The sequence below is a fragment of the Vanellus vanellus genome (assembly GCF_965231255.1).
Source record: "Vanellus vanellus genome assembly, chromosome: 19".
Lineage (NCBI taxonomy): Eukaryota > Metazoa > Chordata > Aves > Charadriiformes > Charadriidae > Vanellus > Vanellus vanellus.
The window spans coordinates 12,622,870-12,650,162 of NC_138924.1; the positions used below are offsets into that span (position 1 = coordinate 12,622,870).

A 27,293-nucleotide genomic window follows, 5' to 3' on the forward strand; every position below is an offset into this window, starting at 1 on the left:
CTGGGGCCGGGCAGCCAGGGGCCGTGGGGGTTTGGGAGGAGCACTGGTGCCGATGGGCTTAGGGCTGCTTGAAACCTGCTGGGGGAAATGCTGAGTAACTGAGACGGTTGTGGGAGGACGGTGAACTTGTCAAGAGTTTCGGCAAAGTCTCCTGGGAATAGAAGCGCACACCTTACTGAAGCCAAGTGCTTTTTTCTCAGCTGGATTTTTGTTTTTCTTTCTATAAAAATGGGAAGGAAGCGCTCTGATAAACTGATGTACAAATAAGTTGTGTGAAACGTGGGCTCATTTTGTGGCAGAGAGAAGTTGCAGCTCTTGGGCAGCTTTGCCCCGCAGCGATGGCTCCAGGACCCCGACCGTGCCGGGCGCATCCCGGGCTCCGCCGCTGTTGCCAGCTCAGGCTGCGATGGAGTGGAGCCATTATCCCCCTTTGCAGGGGCGTTCGAGGCCGACAGGGCTTTGTGGGGTTGTTTTCCTTCTGCACTTCGGCAGTTGCAGGGAAAAGATAACTGCGAGCCGGAGAGTCATGCAGGAAAATGTGGTCTGATGGCTGTTAGAGGGCTGTGCTGCCATGGCAGTCCGGGCTGGGGGGAAGCGGGGTGCGCGGCTTGCCCTTAAAATACCACCATCGGTGTCTGCACAGCGAGAAGGGCAGGCGGGGGTACCGGGGCAGCTCCCAAATGGGGTCAGTGCCCAACTCCCCGGGGGCCCCGGGGATGACGCCCCTGGCAGTTGAGTGTCACCCAGAGCGCAGCCGGGAAAACGCTTCCCCGGGTGTTTACGGTAAAGGAAAGCACCTGCCGCAGCCCCGTACCTCCATCTGCATCTTCCCACAGCCGCCGGGGCCCGCGGCCGACCCACCCTTCCTGTGGGACCGCGTGGGGTGGCCGGGCACACCCAGCCGCCGTGCTCTGCGCCCGCGGCCGCTATTTCCAGCCCCACGCTGTAGTGTCAGTTGGGTTTTCACTCTGTCTGTGGGGTGCATCTGCTCTGCTGCCAGCGAGGGCACGGGAGGAGTGTGCTGGCCCCGGGCGGCACATGCGGTGCCGTCGCTCGTGGACGTGGGGATGTGCATCGTGGGCGATGCGCAGCCGTGGGTGTGCAGCCCTGGGAGCTGCTGCCCCAGCCCTGCCCACGACCCCAGTGACCGGTGCCCCAGTGACCGGTGCGGGTGCCCGCCTGTCCCGTCTCCTCCTGGGCCATCAGCACCCACCATCCGCACCTTCTGGCTGCTCCCTGGCTGCCCGGGGCAGCAGTGGGGCAGACACCCCGTTGCGGTGCTGCGGGTCTCGGGGAGCCCCCGGGCCGTGCCGGGGCGCGCAGGGAGGGGGCTGCGCCGGGGCGTGGGGTGTTTCACTTCACCCCCCCGCTAGGGCAGGGCCTGACGAAGCGGCTTCTGAACTTAGTCATAGCGCAACTGCGGTTTCCCTCGCAGAGGGGTTTCTTGTGTGTGTGGTTTGGGTTTTTTTTGTTTTGTTTTGTGTTTTTTTTTTTTTTTCACCCCCTCTCTAAGAAGCAAAATAACAGCAACTGATTTTTCTTCCCGTGGTTCCGGCAGAAGCCGCTCGGTGCAGCTCCGCGCTCCGGAGCGGGTCCTGCAGGAGCTGCCCCAGCCACCCACTGCCCTGTGGCTCGTCTGCGTCTGCCACCGAGTTTGGCAACAGCTATTTATGCTGGCTTTAATGTGCAACTTGATTAAATAATGGTCAACAGGGTCTGTGGACAGGCTTGTTGAGTATTGAGTGACAACAGCGGGTGCCCTGGGTCTATTTGTAGGAGCAGTAGCGTGTTGGCTCCCCGGGAGCGGAGCACGGGAGCTGATGTTCGGGGAAATGCCGGGAACGATGTTCCCGTGGCCTTGGGGTTTTGCATGTGAAATGTCGGTCCGAGGGAGGGACCCAGGGAAGGTGCGTGCAGGCAGGGTGGGCAGGAGGTGCCAGGGCTCACCTGGGGTGGCTTTGCCCTCGTCCGTGGGGAGAGGGAACACCCCACGCGGGGTTCCTGCTGCGTCTGCCCCGGTGTCTGCCCAGCTCCGCCAGTGGCACGGCGCGGCGGGGATCCGGCCCCGCTGCGTCACCCGCGGGTGCATCCTCCTTGTGATGGAGAAGTTCAGCCTGGGAGCGGAGGGAGGTAATGCTGCGAGTAGAGGGAAACGGCATTTCCGCAGCCTTGTGCGCAGCCTCCGTGTCCTCTGTGATCGCAGCGCTGAACGAGTGGGGTTGGGGGGGGGAAGGTGGTCTTTGGGGTTTGGTTTGGTGGTTTGTTTTTTTTGTTTTTTTTTTTTTTTAGAGATGTGGAATTAATTCCATGTGGCAGATAACCGAGCATTTGCAATGACTGCCAAAAGACATCATTTTGCATTTTGAGACATTACTATGATTTGCATTAATTAATATTAATATGGCTTTAACCACAATGTTTCTGTGGCGGTAGGCACTTATTAATGGTGCCAAATACGTAAGTGAAGCGACTGGGGCTGCCAGCCCCACACGAGCTGGCCGGGGCTGGGAGCGATGGGGCTGCTCTGTGTCCCCTTTGTCCGCGGCTCTCGGCGTGGGTGCGGGTGGTCGCAGTGGCTGCGGGCGCCGGAGGGGTCAGTCAGCGGCTGGTGCCCGGGAAGGGGATGTGCAGGGATGAGCCTGAGCTCACGCAGCGAGGCAGCGACCGGCCAGGTGGGAAAATCCCGCACATCGCTGTATCCTTGTTCCTTCCCCCTTGGACTGGGCTTCTGGGTTGAGTTTCGGGGTTTGGGGTGACCCTCCCAGCGCGTCAGGTCTTTCTCGGGTCTGTCGTCTTTAAATATGTATTTTGTGGGGAGGTGGGTACTGCGCTTTGGAGAGAGTGTGGACATGGGCACATGGGCGATGTGCTCCTCTGCTGCCCAGTCCACCTCTGGCATTTCTGGTGAGGCGGCAGCAGTTCGCCACTGGTCACCACCGGGAATAACTGGGGGGATTTGGCTTTACGTGCCGCCAGGCTTCACTTTGGGTTAAATTTTTGTTGATTTTGTTTTCGGGTCAAGTCTTTCTGTGGTGATCGTCCTGACAGCCGGAGTGATGCTGGGGCCGGGTTTGCCCGCAGCGCCGGTACCTGAGTCGGGAGGAGGGACAGCCCTCCCCTCGCGCCCGGAGCCCCTGCGCCCGCAGTAACGCGCTCCTCTGCTCTCTCCCCAGGATCGACAAGACGATGCTCGCCAGCCTGAAGATCAAGTGAGTACCCGCACTCTTCTCTCGTGTACAGTGATTGCCCTGTGAGGGACGCGGTGCTGGGAGATGGCTGGGGAGGGACGGGGACGGGGGGGACGGACGCTTTCTCGGGAGCCGGGCTGCCGTCCCGGTCCCGGCTGTGGGCAGCGGCAGACCGGCCGAATCTGCCTTCTCCTGCAGACAGTTTTGTGCATGTCCCACAGCTCGTTTCCCTGGGAAGTCCAAAGCGGTTCATGCACTGGATGATTATAATAAATGCATCGACACAATCGCTGTGTGATCGGGGGGTTAAGGCGCGGATGGTGCAATGCGCGGGGCGGCCGCTCTGCCCTGGGAGGGATGGGACCCCGTCGGGACAGGCACCCACTGAGCTGCTGGCTGAAATTCACTGTAGCCTGGGGGATTAGTTTTTTACCTTGTTTTTGAATCTCGCAGTCTGGAAAGGGTGTCGGTGGGATTGCTTGTTGCCCAGCTCCGGCTCCTGTACCGCTGGGGGTGGCTCTGGGGGTTGCTCTGAAAGGGGCGAAGATGCTCTTGGGGCCCGGGAGGGTCCATGAGCCCAAGGTGTTGCTTGGTGGGCGCATCTGGGGTTTGCCACGGGCTTGCTGAAAGCGGTGGCGTGGGCTGTGTGGCTCCCGGCGAAGCAGCAGCCGGGCCGGATCCTGCCGTGAGATCGCGTGAGGTGCGCGGGAGCGCCCCCCCCGCTGCATAATGCCATCCGCTGGATGGGGAAGAGCAAGCGAGGAGGGGCTGGGAATGGTGGTACCGATGCTCGCTCTGCTCCCGCGGTTGGCTGGGACCTGCACCCTGTTCTTGTCGGGCATTGTCCTCCCCGCTACACCACCGGGGGGACCAATCCCATCCCTCCCGCCACAACACGTCCTCCCCTCTCCCCGGTTTCCGCATAAGCTCCTCCAGTTGGGGGTTTTCCGTCGCAGGCACACGGGCGGCTCCGGCACGATCGGTGTAACCATGAGCTAACAGAGAACTATTCTGGCCAGGCCTCCCTTGAGCTCAGGGTAACGTGTATGGGTAACAGCTCATGCGGTTCCCTTCTATAATCATTACTTGTGCAAATTATTCATTAATGGAAAAGTATACAGACAGCCTCGGGGGAACCTGCTGCCTGAGAGAGCCTGCAAATGCCCACTGTAAATAGCACAACAGAAACGCTGTTGCTACTCTCATTGCTCAGGTTTTTGCTGAACTAATGAGAAGTTTAAATCAATGTTTACCGCTTTTGGGAGGGGAGGGAAATCTCTGTAGACTTCCCTTTTCCCGTGGAGCTGAGAAGAATTTAACTGCTCCGTGTACGCTGCTGTACGCTGTGCCCTGATTATTTTTTTTTCCCAGGGCCTGTGCAGAATTCTGCTGCAGAAATGCCGTTTAACCTCCCGTCCCCACCGTGCCGGGCTGTTCGTGCCGCGCTGGGAGCACAGTGCCGGCGCTGTGGGGCACGTTGCCGCGCTCCCGCTCGGGCAGCGGCGAGGGTCTGGGGGCACGCTTCTCTCTCCGTCCCTCCCGCCCCGGCCGGAGGAGGGGGTTCGATGAGAATCCGCTCGAGTTGTTTTGTTCCCACTGTTTGCAGCTAATGCTTTCCACGGCCTAATATAGCGCCTCTGGTTTGTGGACAGATTGCTTCGTTAAATGGTTCGGTAATTGGGGCCCAGCCAGAGCCACATTAGATATTTGTAAAAGCTTTTAAAATTTAAAAAAATAATAAATAAAAAAAAAGTTTTGGTTTTCCAACGCCCTCTTATTACTGCCGCAGCCTTCTGGCTACGATAGCAGGCGTGGGCAATTTTCTCTCGCTGTATAACTTGTTAACAAAAAGACAAGCTGCGTTCTGCGAGCCAAGGAGCACTTGGTGACGCCGCGTGCACGCGGCGAACGTCAATATTGACTTGCAGGATGCTGGCAGGGCAGGAGTGGCGCGTGGCGGTGGATGCGGCCCCGGGCGTCAGGCTGCAGAGAGGGTCCCGGCGCGGCTGGGGGCTGCGGGACCCCCCGCCTGAGCCCACCCCTCGCGCCGGGGGTGAGGGCTGTTTGCTGGGGCAGCGCCGAGCCCCTCCTCCCGGGCAGCGTGGCGGTGGGGAGTGGTGGGGAGCAGTGGGCTCGTGTCCCAGTGGGCGCTCGGGGCCGAGGGCGAACACCGGCTCCGGCGCAAGGTCGGTATTTGGTAAGACGGAGCGCGGCAGCGGGAGGGCCGGAGCGAGGCGCTGGCTGCGGGGGGCTGCGGGACGCTCCCCTGCCCGCCGCCGCTCTCACCGTTTGCCATAATAAACGCGCGCACGCAGGTGGCACCAGAGCATCAAAGCATTTTTCCCTCTGTCTTTTTTCTCTCCTTTTTCTTTTTTTAATTTGGGTTTCATTAGTTCCTATGGTAACCGTGAATATGTCTGAGGGACTCGGGGCTGGAGAGAATGAGTAGACATTGCGGAGTGGGAGTGTCGGGGAGAGGTGAGGGATGGGGAGCACTGACACCGCGGTCAGGGGCTCCGCCGTCCCCCTTCGGTGACGGGCACCGCTGGGAGGAACCGGGGCCGCGCTCGGGCAGGGAAGGCGCTGCAGAGGACCGATCATCCCCGAGCGGCTGCTCCTGAACAACCACGTTCGCTGCTCGGCCTCCAAAATGCCCAGGAAGCTCTGGTGAGTTTGGGTCTGGCTGTGCCCCGGGGAACCGTGCCTGTGCCCCGCTGGGGCACCGGGGACCTCGTGCGCCCCGGCCCACCGCTTCGGCTTTGGACGTGCAGCTGGCAGCGGGCCGCCCCTGCCTCTCAAACCCGCTGTTCTGGGGCAGGAGGGAGCTGAGTTTCTGGCTGCCGCGGGGCGCCGTGGGCTGCTCTGGAGAGCTCCGGCACGCTCCCACCCTGCGTGGCTGGGGGCTGCGCTCGGGAAGCCTTGCAAAGCGCCTGAAGGCAATGTATAGGGGTTGGAGAGTCTGGGAGAGGGCTTGGAAACACTCTGCGGCTGGTTTTGGGGGGGTGCGTGTCCCCAGGGGTGGCAGCAGGAGCTGGTGCCGTGGGGCTCGGGTGCCGGCAGAGGGGCCGGGGCCACACAACGCCGCGGGGAGCGGGGCCAGCCCCGGGGTGCTGCAAGACGGAGACCCGGGCGCCTGTACAGCAGATGGGCTTTGGCATGTGTGGACCTGGGATTTTGGCATGGACCAATTCCACCGCAATCTCTGTTTTTCTGTTAAGTGTTTGTTTTTTTTTTTATTCCTTACCTGCTTCATGGGAAAGCGCTGGGGGCAGCTGAAGCCCCCAGGCTGCCAAAAGGGGCATCACGTCCAGCCCCCCAAACCCCGGCGTGGTGCTGGTGTCTCCTTGTGTCACGTGAAGTCTCTGCAGAAAGGAAGCAGCGTCCCCGGGGTCGCGGGGTGCCCTCGTGGTGCCCTCAGTGCTCGCTGGGGCACGGCGTCACGCAGAGCTTGTGAAACGCCTGCTCAGGGCGTACTGCCGGGGAAGGGAAGAGCTGAGCCAGACGGCAGTTAAACCCACTTCCCGAGCAGGGAGGTCACCCTGGAGAAAACATCAGCCCTATCAAAGGATCTTTGCATATCAAAATTCAGCCCCGGGCAGATGAGCTTGCCTGCTGGGTTGGTTTGCTTCTCGCAGCCGCTCGCGCCAACCCCGGGCAGCACAGCAAGCGCAGGGTGCCGAGGGGCCGGGCAGGGACCCTGCGCATCCTCTGCCGCGAGAAACCCGTGTACGGGGGGCGCTGGAGGTGGGAAGGTGCGATGGGATGAACCCGTGGGGACCTTCCTCCTCCGTCCCGCCGGACCCCTCGGGAATGAGCTGGTTGGGTGACGTCCCACGCAGGAGGTTCACCAGCCCTTTGCCTGCTGGTGGCGCCTCAGCCCTCTGTGCTCTGGTTATGTTCTCTTTGGTATCGTCAGGAGGATGTACTGAGGAACCACTGAGTATTTAAAATCAATAAAAGAAATCAATAAAAATTACGTCCCTCCTTCAGGCAAAGAGTCATCTCTTGCTTTACCCTTATAAAGCAAAAATAGCAATGAAATAATCATGTCTCTGTGGAATAGATGAGCCTTGTACACCAATTAGTGAGAGTAAGTGTGTGTACAGCTAAAATTCACATGAAAGAGCATGTGATGCTCATCTGATGGTGGGAACAGTGGTGGGAGGTAAAGGCGGGAAGAGAAGAGATGAAAGATTTGCTTGACCTTCGTAAAACGAGCTGTGTCCAGGCTTGAGGCTCTTTAATATTTGATGGGCCGGAGCTGAGTTAATACGAAGAAGTGGGAATGGTTTAGCTGCCTGGCGGTAGCTGCACTGACTGTTGCAGTAATCTCAGAGGTTTGTGCTTAGGTCTTGTGAGGACAAGGTCTGGAGAGCAGATTGCGTCTAAGTAAATTCCTTTGACTTTATTACCACCTTTTAAAATGGGTAATTACATGCAAATGTATCTTTGGCAGTTATACTTTAGCCGTAGTATGCCTTAGTGCAAAGAAAACGCTAAAAAAACTACCACAAAGCAGCTCTCTGCGGCGAAGAGGGGAGGCGGGCAGGCGGCCTAATTTATTTGATTCGTAACTGCTCATCTCTGGGGCTGCCGGGGGACCCCCTCCCGCAGCGACCCCCTCCCAGCTGGCGTGCCGGGGAGGCCGATCCCTCGGCTCTGGTGCTGACATGCAAGAGAGGAACTGAGCGTACGGTGCCGGTGTGTGGAGGATGCCTCAGGACTCTGAATAAACTTTAAAAACAGTTTAAATTGGGGCTGGGGCTGGCGGGCACAGCGAGGCAGGGGCAGTCCAGGCTCCCAGCTGAGGGCTGGGCAGAGTCTCTAAGTGGGTCTGTGCACGGAGGAGAGTTAATTGGGCACCCAGCTGAGGCGAAGGTTGGTTAATATGCATCGTCCTGCCGGCTCCGACGCTCTTCTTGCCCTGCAGCGACGCCTCTCCCTTTCTGACATCGCTGTTGTCAATTATGTTAATTTTTATTGATGTGTGTGTGGCTCATCTAGTCACAGCGGATTCTTCTAAGCTTTTCCTGTGCCGTCTTTCTCTGTCCCCTGGCTCTAATCTCACCCTCTTTTTTGTTATAAAGTTTTGCTGGAAACTTAAACCATCTGTGACAGTTCGTGCACCAGCTGTCCCCTCGCAGGTGCCGGGTGGGTTCCCGCGGGGTGTCCCCTGTGTTCACGTGGCGGTGGGGGGTGAGGGGGCAGAGCGCACCCTGAAATGGTACAGCCCCTTCCAAAGGATGGTGTAAATCTGCTTTACCTCGTTTAATGTTTCCCCAGCGAAGCCGCTGCTCTGCCTCCTCTCCTGGGAGATCCGTGTTACGCCGTGGGTGTGCAGGGCCGTGGCAGCTTGGCAGTACGTGGCCAGACACGGCATCCCGGGCAGAATGAGTCCTGGTGTTGGCGGCAGGTCCCTGCGGTGGCTTGGCCGCTGGCTGGAGCGACAGAGCCCCTCGCCAGTGCCAGGGAGGCTGTGGGCGAGCGGCCAGGGACGGTGACCGGTCCCTGGTGCCGCTGCGGGCACTGGCTCCCGCTGTCCCCGCTTGCCGTCTGCTGCCCGAGAGCTGCCTCCCGCACCTTGGGGCCAGCCCTCGCCGGCGCTGCGGGATTTGAGGGCTGCTCGGATCAATGTCACCGTTGCCTTAATGCAGACCCGAGGTGACAGCTCTGCCTGGTGGGGGGAAAGCCAAGCACTGCCCCCCTCCTGCCCCCGGGGCTCCTGGTGCTGCCCTGGGCTTTGGCTGTGCCGGATCCAGATTTCAGTCCTTTGCTGATGTGATGGTTGGTGGGGGTTTGGTGGGGATTTTTTTTCTTCTTTTTTTCTTTCTTTCCCCTCTTCTTTCCCCTCTTCTTTCCCCTCTTCTTTCGCCTCTCCTCTTTTTTTTGGGGGGGGCGTGTGTGTGTTGGAGTTTGTTGTTTAAAAAAAAAACAACAACAAACCCAAAGCGCTCCGCTGTGCGCAGGTTCAGGCCCGTTCCCGGGGCCGGGCGGTGGGGTTTGCCCCGGCTCTGGGGGGAGGAGGAGGAGGGGATGGGCGTGTGGAGAGGAATCGCCAAATCCCCCCCTATTTCCAGCGGGGGGAGGCGGCGGCCGACGGGGTGCGGGACCCGCCCGGGCTCCTGCCGCCCCCCGGGCTCCCGCTCCGTTCCCGCTCCCGCCGGCGCCGCTCCCCGCCCGTACCGGCAGTCGGCGCTCGGCTGCGGCCGCGTCCCGCGGGGGGGCTCCGGGCGGGGGGCGGTGCTGCTGCGCTCCCCCGCGGGGCTCCGCGCTGTCGGGGACCGCTGCTGCGGGTCACAGAGTCACAGAAGGGTCTGGGGTGGGAGGGACCTTGAAGACCATCCAGTCCCCCCCTGCCCTGGGCAGGGACACCCCCCCCCCAGCCCAGGTTGCCCCCAGCCCCGTCCAACCCGGCCTTGAGCACCTCCAGGGATGGGGCAGCCACAGCTTCTCGGGGCACCCTGTGCCAGGGGCTCACCGCCCGCATGGCCAAGAATTTCTTCCCAATATCTCATCTAAATCTGCCCTCTTTCAGCTTAAAACTGCCACCCCTCATCCTATCGCTCCCCTCCCTGATGAAGAGTCCCTCCCCAGCTCTCCCGGAGCCCCTTTAGGCACTGGAAGGGGCTCTGAGGTCCCCCCCGGAGCCTTCTCTTCTCCAGGCTGACCCCCCCACCTCTCCCAGCCCGTCCTCCCAGCAGAGGGGCTCCAGCCCTCCCAGCATCTCCAGGGCCTCCTCTGGCCCCGCTCCGACAGCTCCGTGTCCTTCTGCTGTGGGGACCCCCCGAGCTGGAGGCAGCACTGCAGGGGGGTCTCTCCAGAGCAGAGCACAGCAGAGGGGCACAATCCCCCCCTCGCCCTGCTGGCCACGCTGCGGGGGATGCAGCCCGGGATGCCGGGGGCCTTCTGGGCTGCCAGTGCACGGTGCTGGCTCATGTTGAGCTTCTCACCCACCAACATGTCCAAATCCTGTCCCCCAGCTCTCACCACAGCAGTGGTCACTCCTCAGGGCTCTGGTGTGAGCTGGGGGGTGCTGGGGACGAGGCGCTGCTCGGTGCCCTCTGGGGGAGCAGGGACCAGGCGCTGGCTTTGCCTCTGCTCCTGCCGGGGGGTCCTGCCCAGCGCTGCGCCCTGGGGACCTCCACAGCAGTGAGCCGTGCTGCTGGTCCCCGCATCCCAGCACCTGCCGCCTGGGCGACCCCAGGCTGGAGGTCTTCAGCACGAGGAAGCAAAGGTGGGAGTAATTTAAAAGGAGAAATGTAAACCCAGCGGAACAGGGGTGAAAGTAGGGCAGCGCGTCTGGGAGCTGGAGCGAATCGTCAGCCAGCTCTCACTGCTGCTGCTTCGTTCGCTTTTTATGCAAATAAATTAGTCTGTCAGCTGCATTTTCGTTTCCAGTTTAGGGTCCGGTGGCCTGTGGATGAGCAGGTCAGCGCTGTGCCGTCGCCCAGCCGGGGCTGCCGCGGGTCACGGTGCCGGGCAGCAGTGCCGGGGACGGGCAGGCAGGCGGGCGGCCGCAGGGCTGCTCGCTGAGCCCCAGCCGGAGGTTGGCTGTGGTGCTGGTGCCTCGGTCACCGCAGAGCTGCGCTGAGCGGGTCCCCTGCCCTCCAGCGTGCTCGGAAGCGACGGCGGGCTGACACAGCACGGGGGTTTGGGTATTGCACTGTGCTGGGGCAATTTGCAGGGTCAGTGGCTGGTGGAGCTCAAACAGCACAGCATCCCGCTGACACCGTGTTCAAGTGCAGAACCACCCCCCAAAATCACATCTATTTTCTAGAGGGGAAAAACAACCTGGGAGATGGGAGCCTTAATGATATCTTATTTTCTTTATGGACAGAAATGACTTTCAACAGGCACAAGAGCTGCTCTTTTTGCTGAGACACCGTATAATTTTAAGAAGAAAAATCGAGAAGGGTCTGAGGAGCTTTAGTGAGGTCTGGTGGCGCAGAGGTGCAGCTTGGCAGGGGCCCCCCTTGTTCTCATTGCCCCAGCAGCAAGGATGGAGCTGGGCCCCAGGAGCCCCCCTGGGGCTGGGGGGGCACTGACCCTCCATGTGCACAGAGGGGAGCGTTTGGAGCGCTGAGGCTGCCGATACCGTTTGGTACCCGCTGCGCCAGCCGGGACGGGCAGCAGTGCAGCACCAGCCCCGGGCAGCCGCTGGCACGCGGGCACCGGTGGGAGAGGGACGAGCCGGAGGGGTCGGTCCTTGCTCATCAGCTCCCATCAGTGTTGCGGTGGGTGCTGCACTGAGGGGCCTCGGCGAGCCGCATCGCAGGGCTGCTCACGGTGCGTTGCATTGCAAAACACCCACCTGCGGGCGCTACTGCTGCGGTCAGCAGGTGACAGACAAAGATGCGCTGGAGACGGTGGCCAGAGGACGGGTGGTGGGCAGGCAGCGGGACGCAGCCCAGCCAGGGGCGCTTGCCCCGGGAGGCCAGCGGCTGCAGGGGCGCAGTCAGCCCTGCCTCGGCTGGCCCCAGGGCTGGCTGGGGATTTACAAAATCTAGCCAGTCCCAACGTCTCCCCCCTATCGCGGGCGAGCAGGCGGGAGCGCTTCCCTCTTCGTGGAAGGGTGGTTATCACCCCGGCCGCCCCCGGAGCCACCCAGCCCCGCGCCCGCGCAGCATCCTTGCAGCACGTTTTGAAGCCCGCCGGGGACGGAGGAGGCTGTCCCAGGAGCGGAAAGGGGCTCTCAGCTTTGAGGACTTGGGGTGTTTCAGCCATTTAATCTGGTAAGACTGATCTATATATATAGAAGGGGGGGGCTCTGGCACAGCCCCACTGATGCTCCTGCCCTGGGAGACTGCACGTGGTGCTTGGCTAGGTACGTTCCTCTCAGTGGCTTGCTGTGGATATTGGGGTTTATTTGGGGGTTTATTACGGCAGAAAGCCCAGCTATGGAGCGGAGGCAGTGGGCTGGGATCGGCGGTGCAGACGCCGCTTTCCGGCGACGTTGGAGGTGGTGCAGCAGCGCGTTCTGCTCCTGGGCGACCCAGTCCCATATGTTAAAACGTCGTTGTTGCTGTCAAAACAGCCTTCACATATTTAAAGCTAGATTATCCACAGTTACATCTGCCCAGAGGACTTAGCAACCCCACGTGGGTCTATTTTTAGCTCTGTTTCAGAACTAATAAACCGTGCTGGTTTATATATCTTGCCTCCTGCCGTATTTATAGCCTGTCAAAATAGCAGCAGTTTGCAGACAATCGAACGGCGGCCGCTCGGAAGAATAACAGCCTCCTAAAAGCAAATATTGTTGTGACGGGGGGGCGGGAGCCTTAATGGCTGGGGTGACGGAGACACCGCCTGCCCGCGGGTGCGCGGTCCCGAATACCGGCTGTGCGGGAGGACGGGGTTGTCTGCGGGAGCCGAGGGGCTCACCCGGGGCAGCGTCCCCGGCCGCTGGCAAACGCTGGAGGTTCGGAGGGGCTTCGACCCGGCTCGGCGTTCCCGCTGGCCTCCCCTCTGCCGCAGCCGTGCGGCCGCTCGCCAGCGGGTGGGTGCGATTTGGGGAGTGCGAGCGGTCGCGGCTGCGAGGAGCCCAGAGCAGAGCAGCGGTGCTGTGCCAAAGCCTGTGGTTTGTTCCTGACGATAATTGTGTTAATTACTGTACCGCTCCTGCCGGCTGTTGCTTTTCCTTCTAGTCGGTGGCGTCCCAGCTTCCCCGCGGCGCCCGGCACCGGTGAGCCCCGCGGTGCGGCGGGGACGGGCGGCTGCTGGCGCTGTGCCTGGTGCCCGGGAGCTGCCCGGCAGCACTCCCGCGCCGTGGGGTGGTTCGGTGCTGGATGGTGGCGGTGGGGTCCCGTGTCCTAATGTGTCTGGGAACAGCCCCCTCCACCCGCAGTGTTTTATTTCCAGCGGGGCTCAGGATGCTGTTAGCAGCTCCTGCGCTCAGTGAGCAAACAGCAGCGTCAGCGTTGGACCCGTGCGGTGTCTGAGAACCTCCCACCTTCCAAAGCCCGCTGTAAACGCCTGGCTCGTCTCAGACTCCCACCCAGCAGAGACGTGTGGAGGCTTGACAGGTACTGGAATAGGTCAGAGCTGCATTGTGAAGTCTCTGTGAAGACTCAAAGGTCACTCCCTTCAGACGCTGTCCTGTCTCGTTCCTCTCAAATGTTAGCCAGGGACGGCGACAGCTTCCTCCTACAAGCGATTTGGTGTTAATCCTCTCCAATTTGGAAGGCGGAGCTCGCTGTTCTCTTCCCTGAGACGATGCCGCTCGCATTGCTCGGTGGCGTGAGGGTGATAACGGGCCGGCCCGGCCGCAGCGGGGGCTCGGAAGCAGGGCAGGATTTCCACCAGGTCCTCAGTGGTGCTCCAAAACCCTGGTGCAACGGTGTTAGCCGAGTGATTCGCTCTTTGCTTGCACGCTAAGCTGGAGGACGGGGCGGTGGGCTGATGGGCAGGAGAATGAGAACACGGCGGTAAGAAGCACAGGATCAGACTCGGGGTCTGTGTCCACTCCCTGAGAGTGCCAGCGCTCAGCGAAAGACGGAGAAATGGGACACATAAGTTGTGTCCTTTTATCGGAGGTGCTATCTCAGTCCCCTTGCGGGCTCCCTGCAGCCCAGGCTGGTGGGAAAGGAGAGTTTTCCTTTCGACTGCGTTTGCGCCGTTGCCCGCGGTTGCGGCTGGACGCGGTCGCGGTGCTGCTGGGCTGTACGTACGAAGAATGCTGCCTTGCCCAGAGCGCTCCCGTGCTGCTGCAGGCACCTCTCCTCCTGGAGTGGACACACAACTGTCCCGAGACCCTCGGGCGGCACGGCAGCGTGCGCGTGGAGCCGCAGGGAGCAGGCAGCCCTCTGTCCCTCGCGCGCGGGTGCGGGTGCCAGCGGCCAGCGAGAGCGCCTGCCCACGGCGTTGCACCCGCCGCTTCCCAAAGCCCCGGCATGCTCGATCCGGGTCTCTTGTTCCCCATCATTGTTGAGGTTGCACAGTGCGAGGTGGTTTAACGAGGAAGATGGCTGTTTTCCAGCTCACTACCGCATCATTTTCTATCCTTTTGATCTGGAGCAAGAGGCAAGGCAAAAGCCGTAGAGCAATAGAAACCCATTTCTGAGTGTGATTGACTTCAGCACATTCCCTATTGTACGGATGTGTCACTGAGATAATACCTGTGTTTTAGCTCCACAAATTATATGTCTTTTAACACTCTCACATCAAACAAGGTGTCTGAGGGAGATGAGTAACTGAGACGGCAGCATCTCCCGGGGGAGCCGCCGAGGGCTGGGGAGCTGTGGGGTCCGGCTGCTGCCCTCCGTCGCACCGGGACGCGTTCCTGCACGGACCGATGACCGCCCCTCGCAGTTCAGCACCACTGAGCACAGCAAAGCGGGGCGCTGGGCTCCCCCCGAGGATTCTGGAGGCAGGAAGTGTTTCTCCCCAGGGCCGGCGCCGTTCCCGCGGGGCAGGGGAGCTCACCGCAGCCTGAATTCATTCAGAGGCAGCTGCGATCCCTCCCCGTCACCAAAACCCCCCAGCGTCGAGGGAAATCGAGGCCCAGACACAGCACAAGATTCTTCCAGTGCTCCTGCAGACACCGTGGCAGCGCCGGTCTGGTCGTCCTTGCGGGCTGCCATCTCCCCATCACGCCTTTAGATTAACTCTCCCCTCCTGAGGCTTTCCCTTGGGCCGGGGGGGCTGCTGTGGCAGCGGCGGGGGGCTGGGGAGAGGGGGCGGCTGCGGTGCCGCTGCCCTGTCGAGGGGGATTAGCGAGGCCCAGGCACACACTCTGCTTGGCTGCAGCTCCTCTTCTACATAATGCGATTAGCGCTTCTCTGGAGCCACCCCTCCCGAGGCAGCTGAATATTCAGCATTGCCACGAGGACCTGCATCTGCAGCCACCGGCTCCTCTGCTCCCTCTGCCCGGGCGAGGACCTACTCCCAGCCCGCGCCAGCCGCAGCCCGCCTGTGCTGGACCCCGTGCCGTGCCGGTGCGCCCGGCGGTGCCAGCGGCTGCCATGGTTGTTCAGGCACAAGTTAAGCAAAACCCTGCCCTGGTGTCAGTTTTAGCTGCAGCAATCCCGTGACTCACGTGCCCGGGTTTTAGGCTGTGCGGTGCAGGACTGGCAGCGCGGTGCTGCATCCGACCCCACCAGCAGATGCTTTGGGATGTTTGATCCGGCTCCCACAGGGATGGGGCTGAAGCAGTGGCTTTGCGCAGCAGCTGTGCTCAGGGGCACACATTGGCATCGCCCGTTGCTGCAGGAGGAGCGCTGGTCGGCCCCGCACCGCTCCCTGCGGTCCCCTGCCCGTGGCTGATGAGAGCCCGTGCAGGGTGGAGGGCGGCTCTCCCGAAACCGCTGGGCTCCAGCGAGCCGTCCCCGGGAGCCCGACCCTTCTGCCCGAGCCCCCTCCCGCTCCCACATCCCTCACAGCAACCTCGGGAAGAGCATCGCTGGGTTGAGGTTAACCTTTGGGGCTAATCCTGAGCTCCCCAGCTGGATGCTGGTGGCAGTTGTCTAGAAATAACGGCTTCAGGGATGGTCTTCGTTCTGCACGGGCAGCTGGGGAAGGACGGGGGGCTAAGGAAGCATCGGGCGTGTGCCCAATGGTAGTTTGCTGTGCATCCCGAATCCGGCTTTGTTAGCGATGCTAATGATAAACGATGGCATTTAGTCCACTGATTTGCTAGTAAGATTTAAAGGATCTGCTCATGCTATAAAGACTTATTTCCTCTGCTGATTTGATCTAATTTAATTGAATGCTGAAATCTTGGAGCTCATCTCTTCAGAAAGCATTCGTTCATAGGGAAAAATACCCCAAATCATCAAGAATGCAATTTCCATGTCATTGTGCTGCTGTCATAGGCATGACTACCTCGTTCTGCGTTTAACCATCAGAAATGGTACAGTCGCTGCAGGGAGCAAACCGGGCAGGGGCTGATGCGGCACCTGAGCCCCGGGGCTCCCTGCCCGCCCCCGGCAGCAGCGTGACACACGCCTGCCTTCTCCCTCTGCCCCCATTCACCGCCGCTCACTTCACCTCCCCGCGCTACCATTTTCCTGTCCCCAAAACGGCTCTGGTTCCTCACAGTGCGTGCCGGCCCCGCGGCATGCCGAGGCGCTGCGCGGTGCTGCTCTGCTCGCCGGCGCCGAAGGGCGGGCACAGCGCCAAAACGCGACTCTTGCTCTGAAGTCCCGGGATGCGCGTGATGGGAAGGTCCGTTCTCAGAGCTTCTTACCAAAGCTGTGTCTCTCAGGAGGCTGCTGCAGGAGGAAGGGTGCCAGAAATAAAACCATGAGAACCTGTAGATAGACATATAGACACGTGTAGATAGATACGTGTAGGCATGTAGACAGAAGGATGTCTCTATATCGTCTTGCATAAGGCAGATCCAGCTGTTTAAGTGCCCTGGAGTGTCAGACACGGTTTTATACCGAACACAGACCAGAGAACCGTGCGTTCCCGTCTGACCCCAGCGTCTTCGGTCTGCGAAGCGGTGCTGCAGTAGCCCTGGGTGAAGAGCTTTGCCCCCATTTGCGTGGCCTCGCTCAGCCCACCAGGCTTTCTTTGCAAGTCACGACTATAATTTTGGTAATCTTCCTGGGCTGGATGAACCCTTACTGCCACGGGTCGCTGCGGCTGCTCCGGCGGCGCTGCCAGCCGCGTGCGACTGCTGACCCCCAGAAGGGCGGAACGTGCACCTTGGGTGATGCTTCATACCGAGCGCGGCTAATTACGTGGGAGAGGACTGGCGGGGGCACTTCTCGTTAGGCTTTGCCGCCCCGGTCACCGGGGAGGGGTAACTGGAGCATCCCAGCCCGTGGCGGGAGCCGGGGTGCCCAGGGCTGAGGTTCGGGAGGGCTGGTCAGCTTTCCCGATGCGTGCCTCCCGGTGCCCGTCCCGCGGTCCAGCCCTGCCCGCGCGCTGCGGGGAGCGGGGCCACTGGAGTGAGTGGTTAATTTGCAGCTCATCTAATTAAAAGGCTGTGATTTCGGAGGCCGGTCAGGGACGATGAGAAGGACACGGCGCTGAATGAGCTGCTCGCCGCTGTCCGGGGGCCAGTGAGGGCAGGGGGACTGGTGCCCATGGGCATGAGGGGCACGGGGGGGGGGGGCACGTCGCTGGCTGCCGCTGGTGGAGCAGACCCAGGCGAGACCCGCGCTCTGCGGTGCAGATCCCAGCAGCTCTCGCGCTTGAGCAAACAGCCATTCGTTTGACCTCCCGCCAGCCGGCTAAGCAGGCAAATATTTGCTGCCTCCTCAGCGGAAGGGGAAGGGAAGGGGCACCGTGCCGGTCGCATGGCGGGCAGGTCCCGTGGCCTGGCTGCACCGCCACTGCTGCTCTGGGTGGGCAGGGACAGGCAGGGGGTGCTGCCGGTGTTCACAGTGCCGGCTTCCACACCAGCAGGGTGGGACCGGGAGGGCGCTGAGCGTGGCGTGTGCCGCAGGGACCATCACTGCCACCCGGGCTCTGCCCAAGGAGCGCGGCTCCGGTGCTGGTGCCGCTGCCCAGTGTCATGCTGGGGCGCCACAGTGGGAAAATTGTTCACGTTTCGCTCTGGAGGTGCTCATAAACTGGAGCAATGGGGGCTGCGATGTGCCCTTAGGACCACCTGCATTGGCCAGAGCAGGAGCCGCGGATTCTCGGGCTCCCGCTGCGCTGGGCAAAGCCCAAGCCCACCCCGTGGCGCAGGGACCCCCGCTGCCTGCTGCGAGCGGGGCTGGCGGGTGCGGCGCTGTGCGCGGGGTCAGGGCTTGCCCCGACTGCGGCCGCAGGAGCTGCAGGCGTGCGGGTGTCCCGGGCACCGGCCGTGGCTCCGGAGACGATATCCTCAGGAGGCTGGGAGCGAAGCGGGGGCGCTTGGGGCTCAGATCCTGCCGTGTCTGCATGGCCCGGGAGCAGCGGTGGCACGGGCAGGGGGGCTGCCGGAGGGGGTGTCTGTTGCTCCCCACCCCAGGGCACCAGGACCACACTGGGGGAGGCCGTGCCCCCCACCGTGTGGGGCCTGTGGGTAAGGGGGAGTCGCCCCGAGACCCTCTGGTCTCGCACGTGCTGATGAAAGCGGGGGAGCAGCCGGGCGCCGGGGTGTCTCAGCCAGGAACACAGTTCCCTGGAGGGGAGCGGGGATGCTGTGGTCCTGTGAGGGCTCAGCCCATTTGCTGTGGGGTTTTAGAAATTTTTTTTTAATTTTTCTTTTTTAGTACCGATGCCTGCTGGGAGGTGCTGGGAGGTGCTGGGAGGTGCTTGCAGCGAGGCTGCCCGCTGGTCGCACCCTTCTGCTGTGCAAACACAGCGCGGGGACGTCAGGAGGTGCAGCAGAAGCCCTGCCCCAGCTCGAGGGATCGGCGGCTTGTGCAGAGGGGGCGGCCAGAACGGGGTCGGGTCCGGGGCCTGCTAAGCCCCCCGTTATTTTTAGGTCGTCTTTCGCGATCGCTTTACGTACTGAAGTCCCTTCTCTCTAAGCCCCTCTAAGCACAGGGTGGGCGCCCACCCTCCCGACTGCCTCCCAGCCCTTTCGGGCGCCATACCTGCACGTTGGCCGTCAGACGCTGCGGCCTCTCCCGTGCGGGGCCAGTGCCTTCTCAATGGGTGGCAACACCCGCCGAGCCTTGGCTTCCTTCTGCAGCGAGAGGTCCTTCGCTCATAATGCATTTTTGTTCGTTGGCTGCGGCTTTGATTGCTTTCCCTGCTCGTTTCCCGGGAAGGCTGATAATTGTGCCGGGGAGGTGAAACGTGGCGGGCCGCGCTCAGCCCTGCATCCGGCAAAAGGTGGATGCTTGTGTGCACTTGTGATGGGGACGGGCTCTGGATGGGGGACAAGCCCGTTGCGTTGGCTCCCAGTCGAGCTAGGCGGATAAACGTCTTTTTGCACAACAGTTGTGCAGCAGCCGCAGCAGCGGGGCGCGGGGAGCGCCGGGGTCTGGGCACTGCCGTGCGGCGGGGAAGCCTTGCCGGCTGTGCCGGGGCGGGCTGGGTCTGCCCCGTGCCTTGGCACACCTCAATCCCTCATCCGATCCCTCTCAATTGACAAGGTGCTAAAGCTGCTGCTGGCGTATGGCACTCGTCTCGCACCGTTTCAAGAGAGATCAAACTCGCTGTGCTCTGTCTCTGCATCGCCGGCGTGGCGGAGCCGACTTCATGCTTTCGCGGTATTTCCTCTATGTCTTTCTGACTGAAGCCGTAAAATAAATCTCTAATCACCTTACGTAGGGCTGGATGTAACATAATCTAAAGCTCTGTTTCTCGTGATACTTCTCTAAAACGGGATGCGCTCTTATCCTCTTCCTGCAGCACCGTATGAAACGCCATAATCGCTTTCTCGCGAGTTCGCAAGCTCCCAAATCCCTTTTCTTCCTATACCGGGGAAGCTGGAATGCGACTGCTCCTTTGCGGAGAACCGGTTACTATTTTTGCCTCTCAGTCCGTGCTGCTTTGGTTCCTTTTGTTCCTCTCCGGCTCCCGGTCCCGGTCACCGGCGCGGCTGCCCCTGTCCCGGCTCTCCCACCCGGGCAGCATTGGTGCCCGTGTCCCGCTCGGTGCGGGGGGCACCCACCGGGGTCTCTGGGCAATGCCTGGGGCGGTGGGGAAGGGTCCCGGGGGCGGTGGGGAAGGGTCCCTGGGCAGAGCTCTTGACTCGTCGCTCCGTTGGCTGCTGCGGATCAGCCGCGGCGCTGCGGGGCCGGGCTGGCCATGCCTCCGGCGGCCGTGGCAAATGCCTGCCATAGCCGGTGTATTTCTGGCTCTGTCCCTCGTGAGCGAGGGAACCAGAAATATCTCTTGCGAAGGGAGGCGCAGAGGGCGTCGGGGACGGATCCTGCGCCGTCTGACGAGGCGGCGCCGCCGCTCTGGCCGGAGAAGCCCTGAGTCACCGGAGGCTGTGCCCACTGCTCAGGTGGGAGCGACGGGGGCCGTCGCGGCTGGAAATGCGCCCATGGGCGGCTTGGGAAGGTCGATGGGCTGCTCCGAGCCGGTGGGTGATTTAATCTCGCTGCAGCATTAACAGAAAAGCCAAAGTTATTCCATAAATATATGGCTTCTTAATAATATTAAGTGTCACTTATTCACAGGAGATTCGGTAATATCAGGGGTGAAGGCTTGATCTTGTCACAATCCAGTATTTTCAGATCCTTCTTTCTTAGCAGAGTGTCCAGAAGAAAATGCCAGGCTTTGCATAAATGAGCCAGCCACCCAGGTGATTTATTAATCATGGCGTGTAATTGTCCTAACCTGCCGTGAGCTCTCTCCAGCCCCTCGGGACCAGGCTTCCTCGTTAGCTGCAAAACTGATTTCTCTGAAGCAGAAACGGCAGGGCATTTTTAAAGAGATACTTATTTCTTCATAAAACAGGGGCAGCTGCTTAACTCGGAGGTTATTTAGTCACTGCAGAGGTAATACTGAATTTTTCAAGGAAGGATGGAGACCGAAGAGCGCAGCAGCGCTGGCGCGGGGAGGGAGGGAGGGAGCTCCAGGGTCTCTGGTCCAGGCTCCGTCGCAGAGAGATTCCATCGAGCTCAGCTCGGCTGCGGAAAACCTCCCTGGATGGGGAGCTGGAAGCCCCTCCGGGGACCTCTGCCAGGGCCGACCCAACCTCCTCGGCTTTCCTGTTTTGCAGTCTGAGCCTCTCAGGCTGCAGCTTTCCGTCGTAGGAGATGTGTGCAGACACCGGCCAGAGGGCTTTTGTGGGTGCTGGCCCCTCTCTCAAACCTCCAGCAAGGTGATGCTCTGGTGGCATCACTGCAGGTACCGGCAGTTGGCCGGAGTCACCCCAGCCCTGCAGAGCCGGGGGACAAGGCATGGGGCTGGGGACATGCGCTGCAGAGGTGTTTCTGTCGCCAGCGAGGACGTGGGCAGAGAACTTGCCCCTTGCTGGGATCGGTTTGATGGGATCCTCTCTTGGAGAGAGTCAGTGCTGCACTGGGGACGCGTGCCACGGCTGATGCGCTGCAGGCGCCAGGGAGACCTGGCTTTGCTCCCGGGTCAGGCTGCCCCAGCGACCCGCAGCGCCGTGCCCACGCTGGCCGTGCGGTGCAGCTCGCCATGCCGCACAGCCTGCCATGCCTGCCCTGCTCCTGCTCCTGCTCCTGCTCCTGCTCCTGCCTCTCCCTTTGGCACGTGGAGCCCGTCGCGGTGCGCACGGTGTGCCCTCCCTTTGCAAGGGGGACCCCCGGGCGCGAGAGGGGAGAGCCCTGGGTGCGGGGGGGGCCGGCAGGGGCAGGGGCTGCTGGGATGCACCATCCCTGCCACCTCCTCTGCCTCCCTCGGCATCGTCCTGCCCCAGCCTGTCCTGCAGCCCTTTGTCAGATGGCAAACATCTGATGTAAGAAGTAAGAGAGCAGCTTCTTTGGGGACCCGTCGCAGCCACAAGCGACGTCCTCGGCAGCAGGAGGTCCCTGGTGCCCCTCCACCTGTCTGTCCGGTGTCCGGGTGTCCAGACCTCTTAGGAAACCCCATGGCCTCCCAGGAAGATGTTGCCGTCACCAGATGGGACCTTCTTTGTGCTGGGTTGGGGGGAGCAAAGGGGACTGTGGCGTTTCCCTCGCAGCCCTTTCCCTGGGCGAGAGAGGAGGTCCGTGGCACGGCTGTGACCCGGGTGCCGAGGTCCCACCCGCCAGCCCTCCTCCGGCCCCTCGCCATTTATTTTCTTGCCCTCATCCTATAAACTGCAAATCAGCTGCAGCGAAGTCCAGAAGAAATTGATTACAGCGCAGACTCGTTTGCCGTATTTGGGTGGAGAAGAAAATATGGCTGAGTGTGTCTGCTTAAAGTGATTCTCTATTTCCAAATATGAGAGAATTGAACATCTTTAAAAATCAATACAAAGCCACTTCAGCATAAAACAAGAGGAGATTAATACTTAACTTGTCTGGAAAAGGGGAAGAGAGACGGTGGAAAATGTCTCCAGAGAGAGAGACTCAATGAAATTCGAAGCTGCCTGTTTAATGCGAGAGGTAAAAGGTTTAAAATTAAAACCCCTCCCCCTCCATTAACTGGAAGCTAATGAGGTGCTGGAGAATTGGTATAACTTGGCATGGAAATGGGTTCTCATTTCTTTCTTTCTTTTTTTTTTTTTTTTTTTTGCTATGCCTGAGAAATTTGTCAGACTGATGATTTCTGCTTGAAAGGAGGCAGCCAGGTATTTTCTGCAAGAACAAAAGAGATTTGTTGATCCAACAAAAACTTTATGAAAAGGCTCCGCAGTGGGAGTTAAGCGCGGTGCCCTCAGTGAGGAGGAGGGTGGCACCCAGGTTCAACACAATTCTTCCTCTCACCCACTTCCCTTCTCTCACCCACCACGCGTGGTTTGGCATCATCCGATGTCGTACTGAGGAGGCAGAAACGCGTTTCGGGGCGTTTTGAGAATGGGTTGGGCTTTTTCTGGTGGGGCAGTGGGGACCTCGACGCTCGTCTGCTGCAGTTACTGTGCTGGTGAGACCCTCTGCTGCTCCAGCCGTCCCAGGGACCCGTCCAGATCGGTTGAAATACAAAAATACCAATCTTGGGTTTAAGTTTAGATCTTGAAGAGCTACACGTGTGCTGCGCAGGTCACTGTGGATGGTGTGGTGACGGCTGAGCTGCCGTCGGGTTCCTCTGGGGTGAATTAATGTGACATGTTGACAAAAATACCATTGCACGTATTTTTATCTGACTTACAGTAGAATGCGTAAAGAGATTACAGTGGTGATTTTTTTTTTTTGTTGAATTTAAAGAAGACATCCGATTAGAGATTGTGCTGAAACACTTCGATAGAAAAGGCCGGAGCTGAGGTTATGTCGGTCACCTTAAGCGTGGCGGGCAGGGGGTGGCAGGCAGGGGGTGGCAGGCAGGGGGTGGTGGGCAGGGGGTGGAGGGCAGGGGGTGGAGGGCAGGGGGTGGCAGCGAGGGCGGCCGCCCGGTGCCAGATGTGCTGTGTGGCCCTTGCGAGCTGTTCGCTCCTGAGCAAACACATTTATTACGGACTTTGCCGGGAGAGCCCCACGCGTCGTTAATGATTGACCGGGCTGGCCAGGGGCTTTCCAGGCAGCTCACGCTCCACCGCCTGCCGAGGCTGCCGGGGCCGTGGCACCCTGCGTGATCCCCTCCCCGGTGGGTGAGGAGCAGGGGGCCGTTCTCCCCGTCTTTCCCCAGGGCCTGCTGGGGGGGAATGCTTGTGGTGGGTGAGCCCCGCAGCCCGTGCGTACCCCCCAGCAGGCTGCCTGCTGGCGGCAGAGTCCCCCCAAAAAGCCCTGAGCTTCGGCCATGGCAATTTGCCGAACAGCCGCTCTGGGGGTCCGGCACCCGCTGGCGGCTCCGGAGGTTGTGCTCTCCCTGCTTTAAGGGCGGGCTGGCTGGAGCGCGGCCGGGGAACGCGTTCGTGGGCTCGGCCAGAGGCTGCAGTGGGATTATTGCGACGTCTCTGAGGTCGGCTGCAAAGATGCGGAGCACTGGTGGGTTCCGGGCAGATGCTGATGTTTCAGTCCTGTGCGGGGCTGGAGTTTCGCCTTCGTGTTGCTGCACATGCCGATGGTGTGGACCGTCTTTTCATCCCTCTAGCGAAGAACACGCTCAAAATGCTGTAGTTAGTCCTGTGTCTAATTCCTGTGAAAATTAAACTTGCAGAGGAAGAAGGTGAGATGGGAGGTGGGGGGGTCAGAGAGACCTGGGTGTTTTATCCCCATGGCAACAGAGACTTCCAGGGAAAGGTGCTGAGGTTGTGAAGTAGATCATTTACAGTTTACTTAGTAAAAAAAAAATAAATATATATATATATGTTCCCTGGAACAAGCTGTGTGCCAGCTCCCCCGTGTAAGAGGCGAGCCGGAGGGCTCATGCTGCCACGCGGCTCCCAGCCCCGGCCCCGTGCCGCTCTGCGGTTGGGAGGGATGTGTGCCCCGGCACAGGCACAGCGGGCGCCCGGCTTGGCCCCGTGCAGAGCCGTCCCATAGGGGAAAGGTCTGCTAATGTCTGGAAAAGGGCAGAAGAACACATTTTTAAGGCAGGAACGAGTCCTTCCCTCGGTTTATGTTTTAAAGGGGTTTTAAAGAACGCGGTGTATGGATGACGGCAAAGGCTGTTTTCACGGAAACCTCAGCATAGGCGCCATCCCTGCAGGTGTTTAAAAGACGTGGAGATGTGGCTCTCAGGGACATGGTTTAGTGGGACTTGGCAGTATTACGTTTATGGTTGGACTTGATGATCTTCACAGAGTCACAGAATGGTTTGGGTTGGAGGGACCTTTAAAGGTTGTCCATCCCCCAAGGCTGCAAGGGGTTTCCACCATCCACATACTCCACGCCCCTGGACTCCCACAGGAATTGTGAAAACAGGGATTTCAAATCCCAGTCTATTCAGCCTTCATTCCACCCCCTGAGCCTCCTCGTGACCCTTCTGTGCTTCAATACTGTGTGTGTACCTTAAGATCTTAAAGCTCAGTAGGAGTGAACGGTGTGCAGCTGCGGCAAAGCACGCCGCCGGGACGCTGAGCTGCGGCACCACGGGCATCCCCAGCAGAGAGAGAAGTCATTATCCCACGCTACTCTGCACTGGGCAGGCCACATCTGGAATACCGTGGTCACTTTTGGTTCCTGCTGTACAAAACAGATGTGGATGGGCTGGAGAGGGTCTAGAGAAGGGCCATCAAATGGTCCAAGGACTGGGAAGCCGGCCGTATGAGGGAAGGCTGAGAGAACTGCGTTTGTTCAGCCTGGAGAAAAGAAGGCTCAGGCGAGACCTGACCACCATGCTCCAGTGTTTAAAGGGTGGCTATGAGGACGATGGAGACCCCCTTTTTACAAGGAGTTACATGGAAAAGACGAGGGGTGATGGGTACAAGTTATTCCAGGGGAGATTCCGGTTGGACACAAGAGGAAAAATTTTCACAGTGAGAACAATCAGCCTTTGGAATAATCTCCCCAGGGAAGTGGTGGATTCCCCAACACTGGCCTTTTGTAAGGTTGTGTGCCGGGCCATCTTGCCTGCACTGTGCTTTGGCTGATAAAGGTTGGACCAGATGATCCTTGAGGTCCCTTCCAACCTGGGATTCTGGGATTCTGTGATTTGGTGGTTCTATGATTCTATGATTCCATGATTCTAGAATTGTGTGATTCTAGGATTCCATGATTCTGTGATGTAGGACTCTGTGATTCTAGGATTCTGTGATTCTGATTCTATGACTCTGTGTTGCCATGATTCTAGGATTCTCATTTTATGATTACATGATACTGTGATTCCATGATTCTGTGATTCTAGGATTCTGTGATTCCATGATTGCATGATTCTGTAATTATATCATTCTGTGGTTCTAGGATTCTAGGGCTCCAAGATTCTATGCTGCTTGGATTCTGTGATCCCATGATTCTGGGATTCTGTGGTTCTAGGGTTCTGTGATTGTGTGATTCCATGATTCTTGGATTCTGGGATTCCATGGTTCTGAGATTCCGTGACTCTGGGATTGCATGATTCTAGGATTCCATGATTCCAGGGTTCCGTGATTCTGTGGTTCTAGGATTCTGGGGTTCCATGATTCTGTGATTCTGTGATTCTAGGGTTCTATAATTGTGTGATTCCATGATTCTTGGATTCTGGGATTCTGTGATCCCTTGATTCTGGGATTCCATGATTCCAGGGTTCCGTGATTCTGTGGTTCTAGGATTCTGGGATTCCATAATTCTGGGATCCCATGATTATAGGGTTCTGTAATTGTGTGATTCCATGATTCTTGGATTCTGGGATTCTGTGATCCCATGATTCTGTGATTCCATGATTCCAGGGTTCCGTGATTCTGTGGTTCTAGGATTCTGGGATTCCATGATTCTGGGATCCCATGATTATAGGGTTCTGTGATTGTGTGATTCCATGAGTCTCAGATTCCGTGATCCCGTGCTTCTAGGGTTCCGTGCTTCTGTGATCCCACCGTTCTGTGACCCCGTGCTTCTAGGGTTCCCTGGCTGTGCGATTCCGTGACCCCCTCATTCCGGGACTTTTCCACCGCTCCGCCGTGGGCGCGGCGGTCCCGCAGCATCCCCCGCTGCCGCTCCCTCCTCCTTTCCCACGCTCGCCGGGCTGCGGGGGAGGGGGGAGGCGAGCGCTCGCCCTTCCCGCGGGGCTCGTAGCCCCATCGCCGCGGCGGGGGGGGGGGAGCGCGCAGGGCGGCGCGGGCGCGGGCGCGGGCGCGGACGCGCCCGCGCCCGCGCCCGCGCCGCCCTGCGCGCTCCCCCCCCGCCACCGCCCCGGCGAGGGCCGGAGCGGAATCGGCGACAGCGATAGCTGCCATGTCCCGACCGAGCGACAGGATGCATTCCCGGCGGGCGGGGATGCGGGCGGCCGTGGTGCTGATCGGGCTCCTGCACAGGTCCCGCAGGCAGAGCAAGGAGAAGAGGTTTGTGTCCCCCCCCCCCGCTCCTCCTCCCTGGGGGGGGGGTGGGGGTGCTGTTGGTGGGGGGAAGGGGGGGGGGGGGGGATGGCAGCGCTGCCCCCGAAGCGGGTGATGCGCACGCGGTAGCCGAACCCCATCTCCTTCTGCCGGAGGAGCCCAAGAAGGAGCGCTGTGGTCTCGCCGCGTCGGCGGCACCGCTTCAACTCGGCTCAACAGCTCTGTCCCTGCGCCGGGGAACAGCTGACGAATGGTCTCATCTTTCATTGACTAAGCCGCGGATCGTACTTTATGTTCAACTTTGGGTTTGGAGGAAATAGCCCGTTTGCGATATTGTGTTAGCTGTGGCATCTGCTCTGCTCCCCCCCACCCCGGCTCGTTGAGGGGAGTTTACCCTGCTCTGATTTATGCCGCGCGTCCTCGGTCAGGGAGTTCTCTCTCCTCCAGGGCTGTGCTGCTCTGGCAACTTTGCTGTTAAAAATAGTAAGAAATATGCACCCGAACCTCGGCGGTGTGCATACCTCTGGTTCGGGGTGGAAGCGGCGTGGGCACTGCTGCGGATTGAGGGGTTTGGGGTTTTTTTTTGGTTCAATTTGTCATTTTGTACCAAAACCATATGAATTAAGAATTGATTATTTGGAAACCTTATTGTAAAGTATCCCCCTCCCCCTCGCCCGCCCCCCCCCCCTCCCCCCGGTCTGCGAGCCTGAAAAATCAGAGTGAGACAATCGGGGATGAAGCTTTAGCACTTCCTCCACCCACGGTTTTGGGTCTCAGGGTCTGTACCCTGTTTTTTGGTGCTGCTGCCGTAG

General features: G+C 60.0%; 1 protein-coding gene across 1 annotated transcript in view; it reads left to right on the top strand.

Annotated features, from left to right (window-relative positions):
* RAP1GAP2 (RAP1 GTPase activating protein 2) overlaps positions 1 to 27,293 on the top strand; it is a gene marked incomplete at both ends in the record, with an annotated part of 78,498 nt that overhangs the window by 17,786 nt on the left and 33,419 nt on the right. Inside the window, one exon of the mRNA XM_082492943.1 lies at positions 3,174 to 3,209. Within this exon, the coding sequence (XP_082349069.1) occupies positions 3,174 to 3,209 (36 nt within the window). The remainder of the gene's footprint in view (positions 1 to 3,173; positions 3,210 to 27,293) is intronic.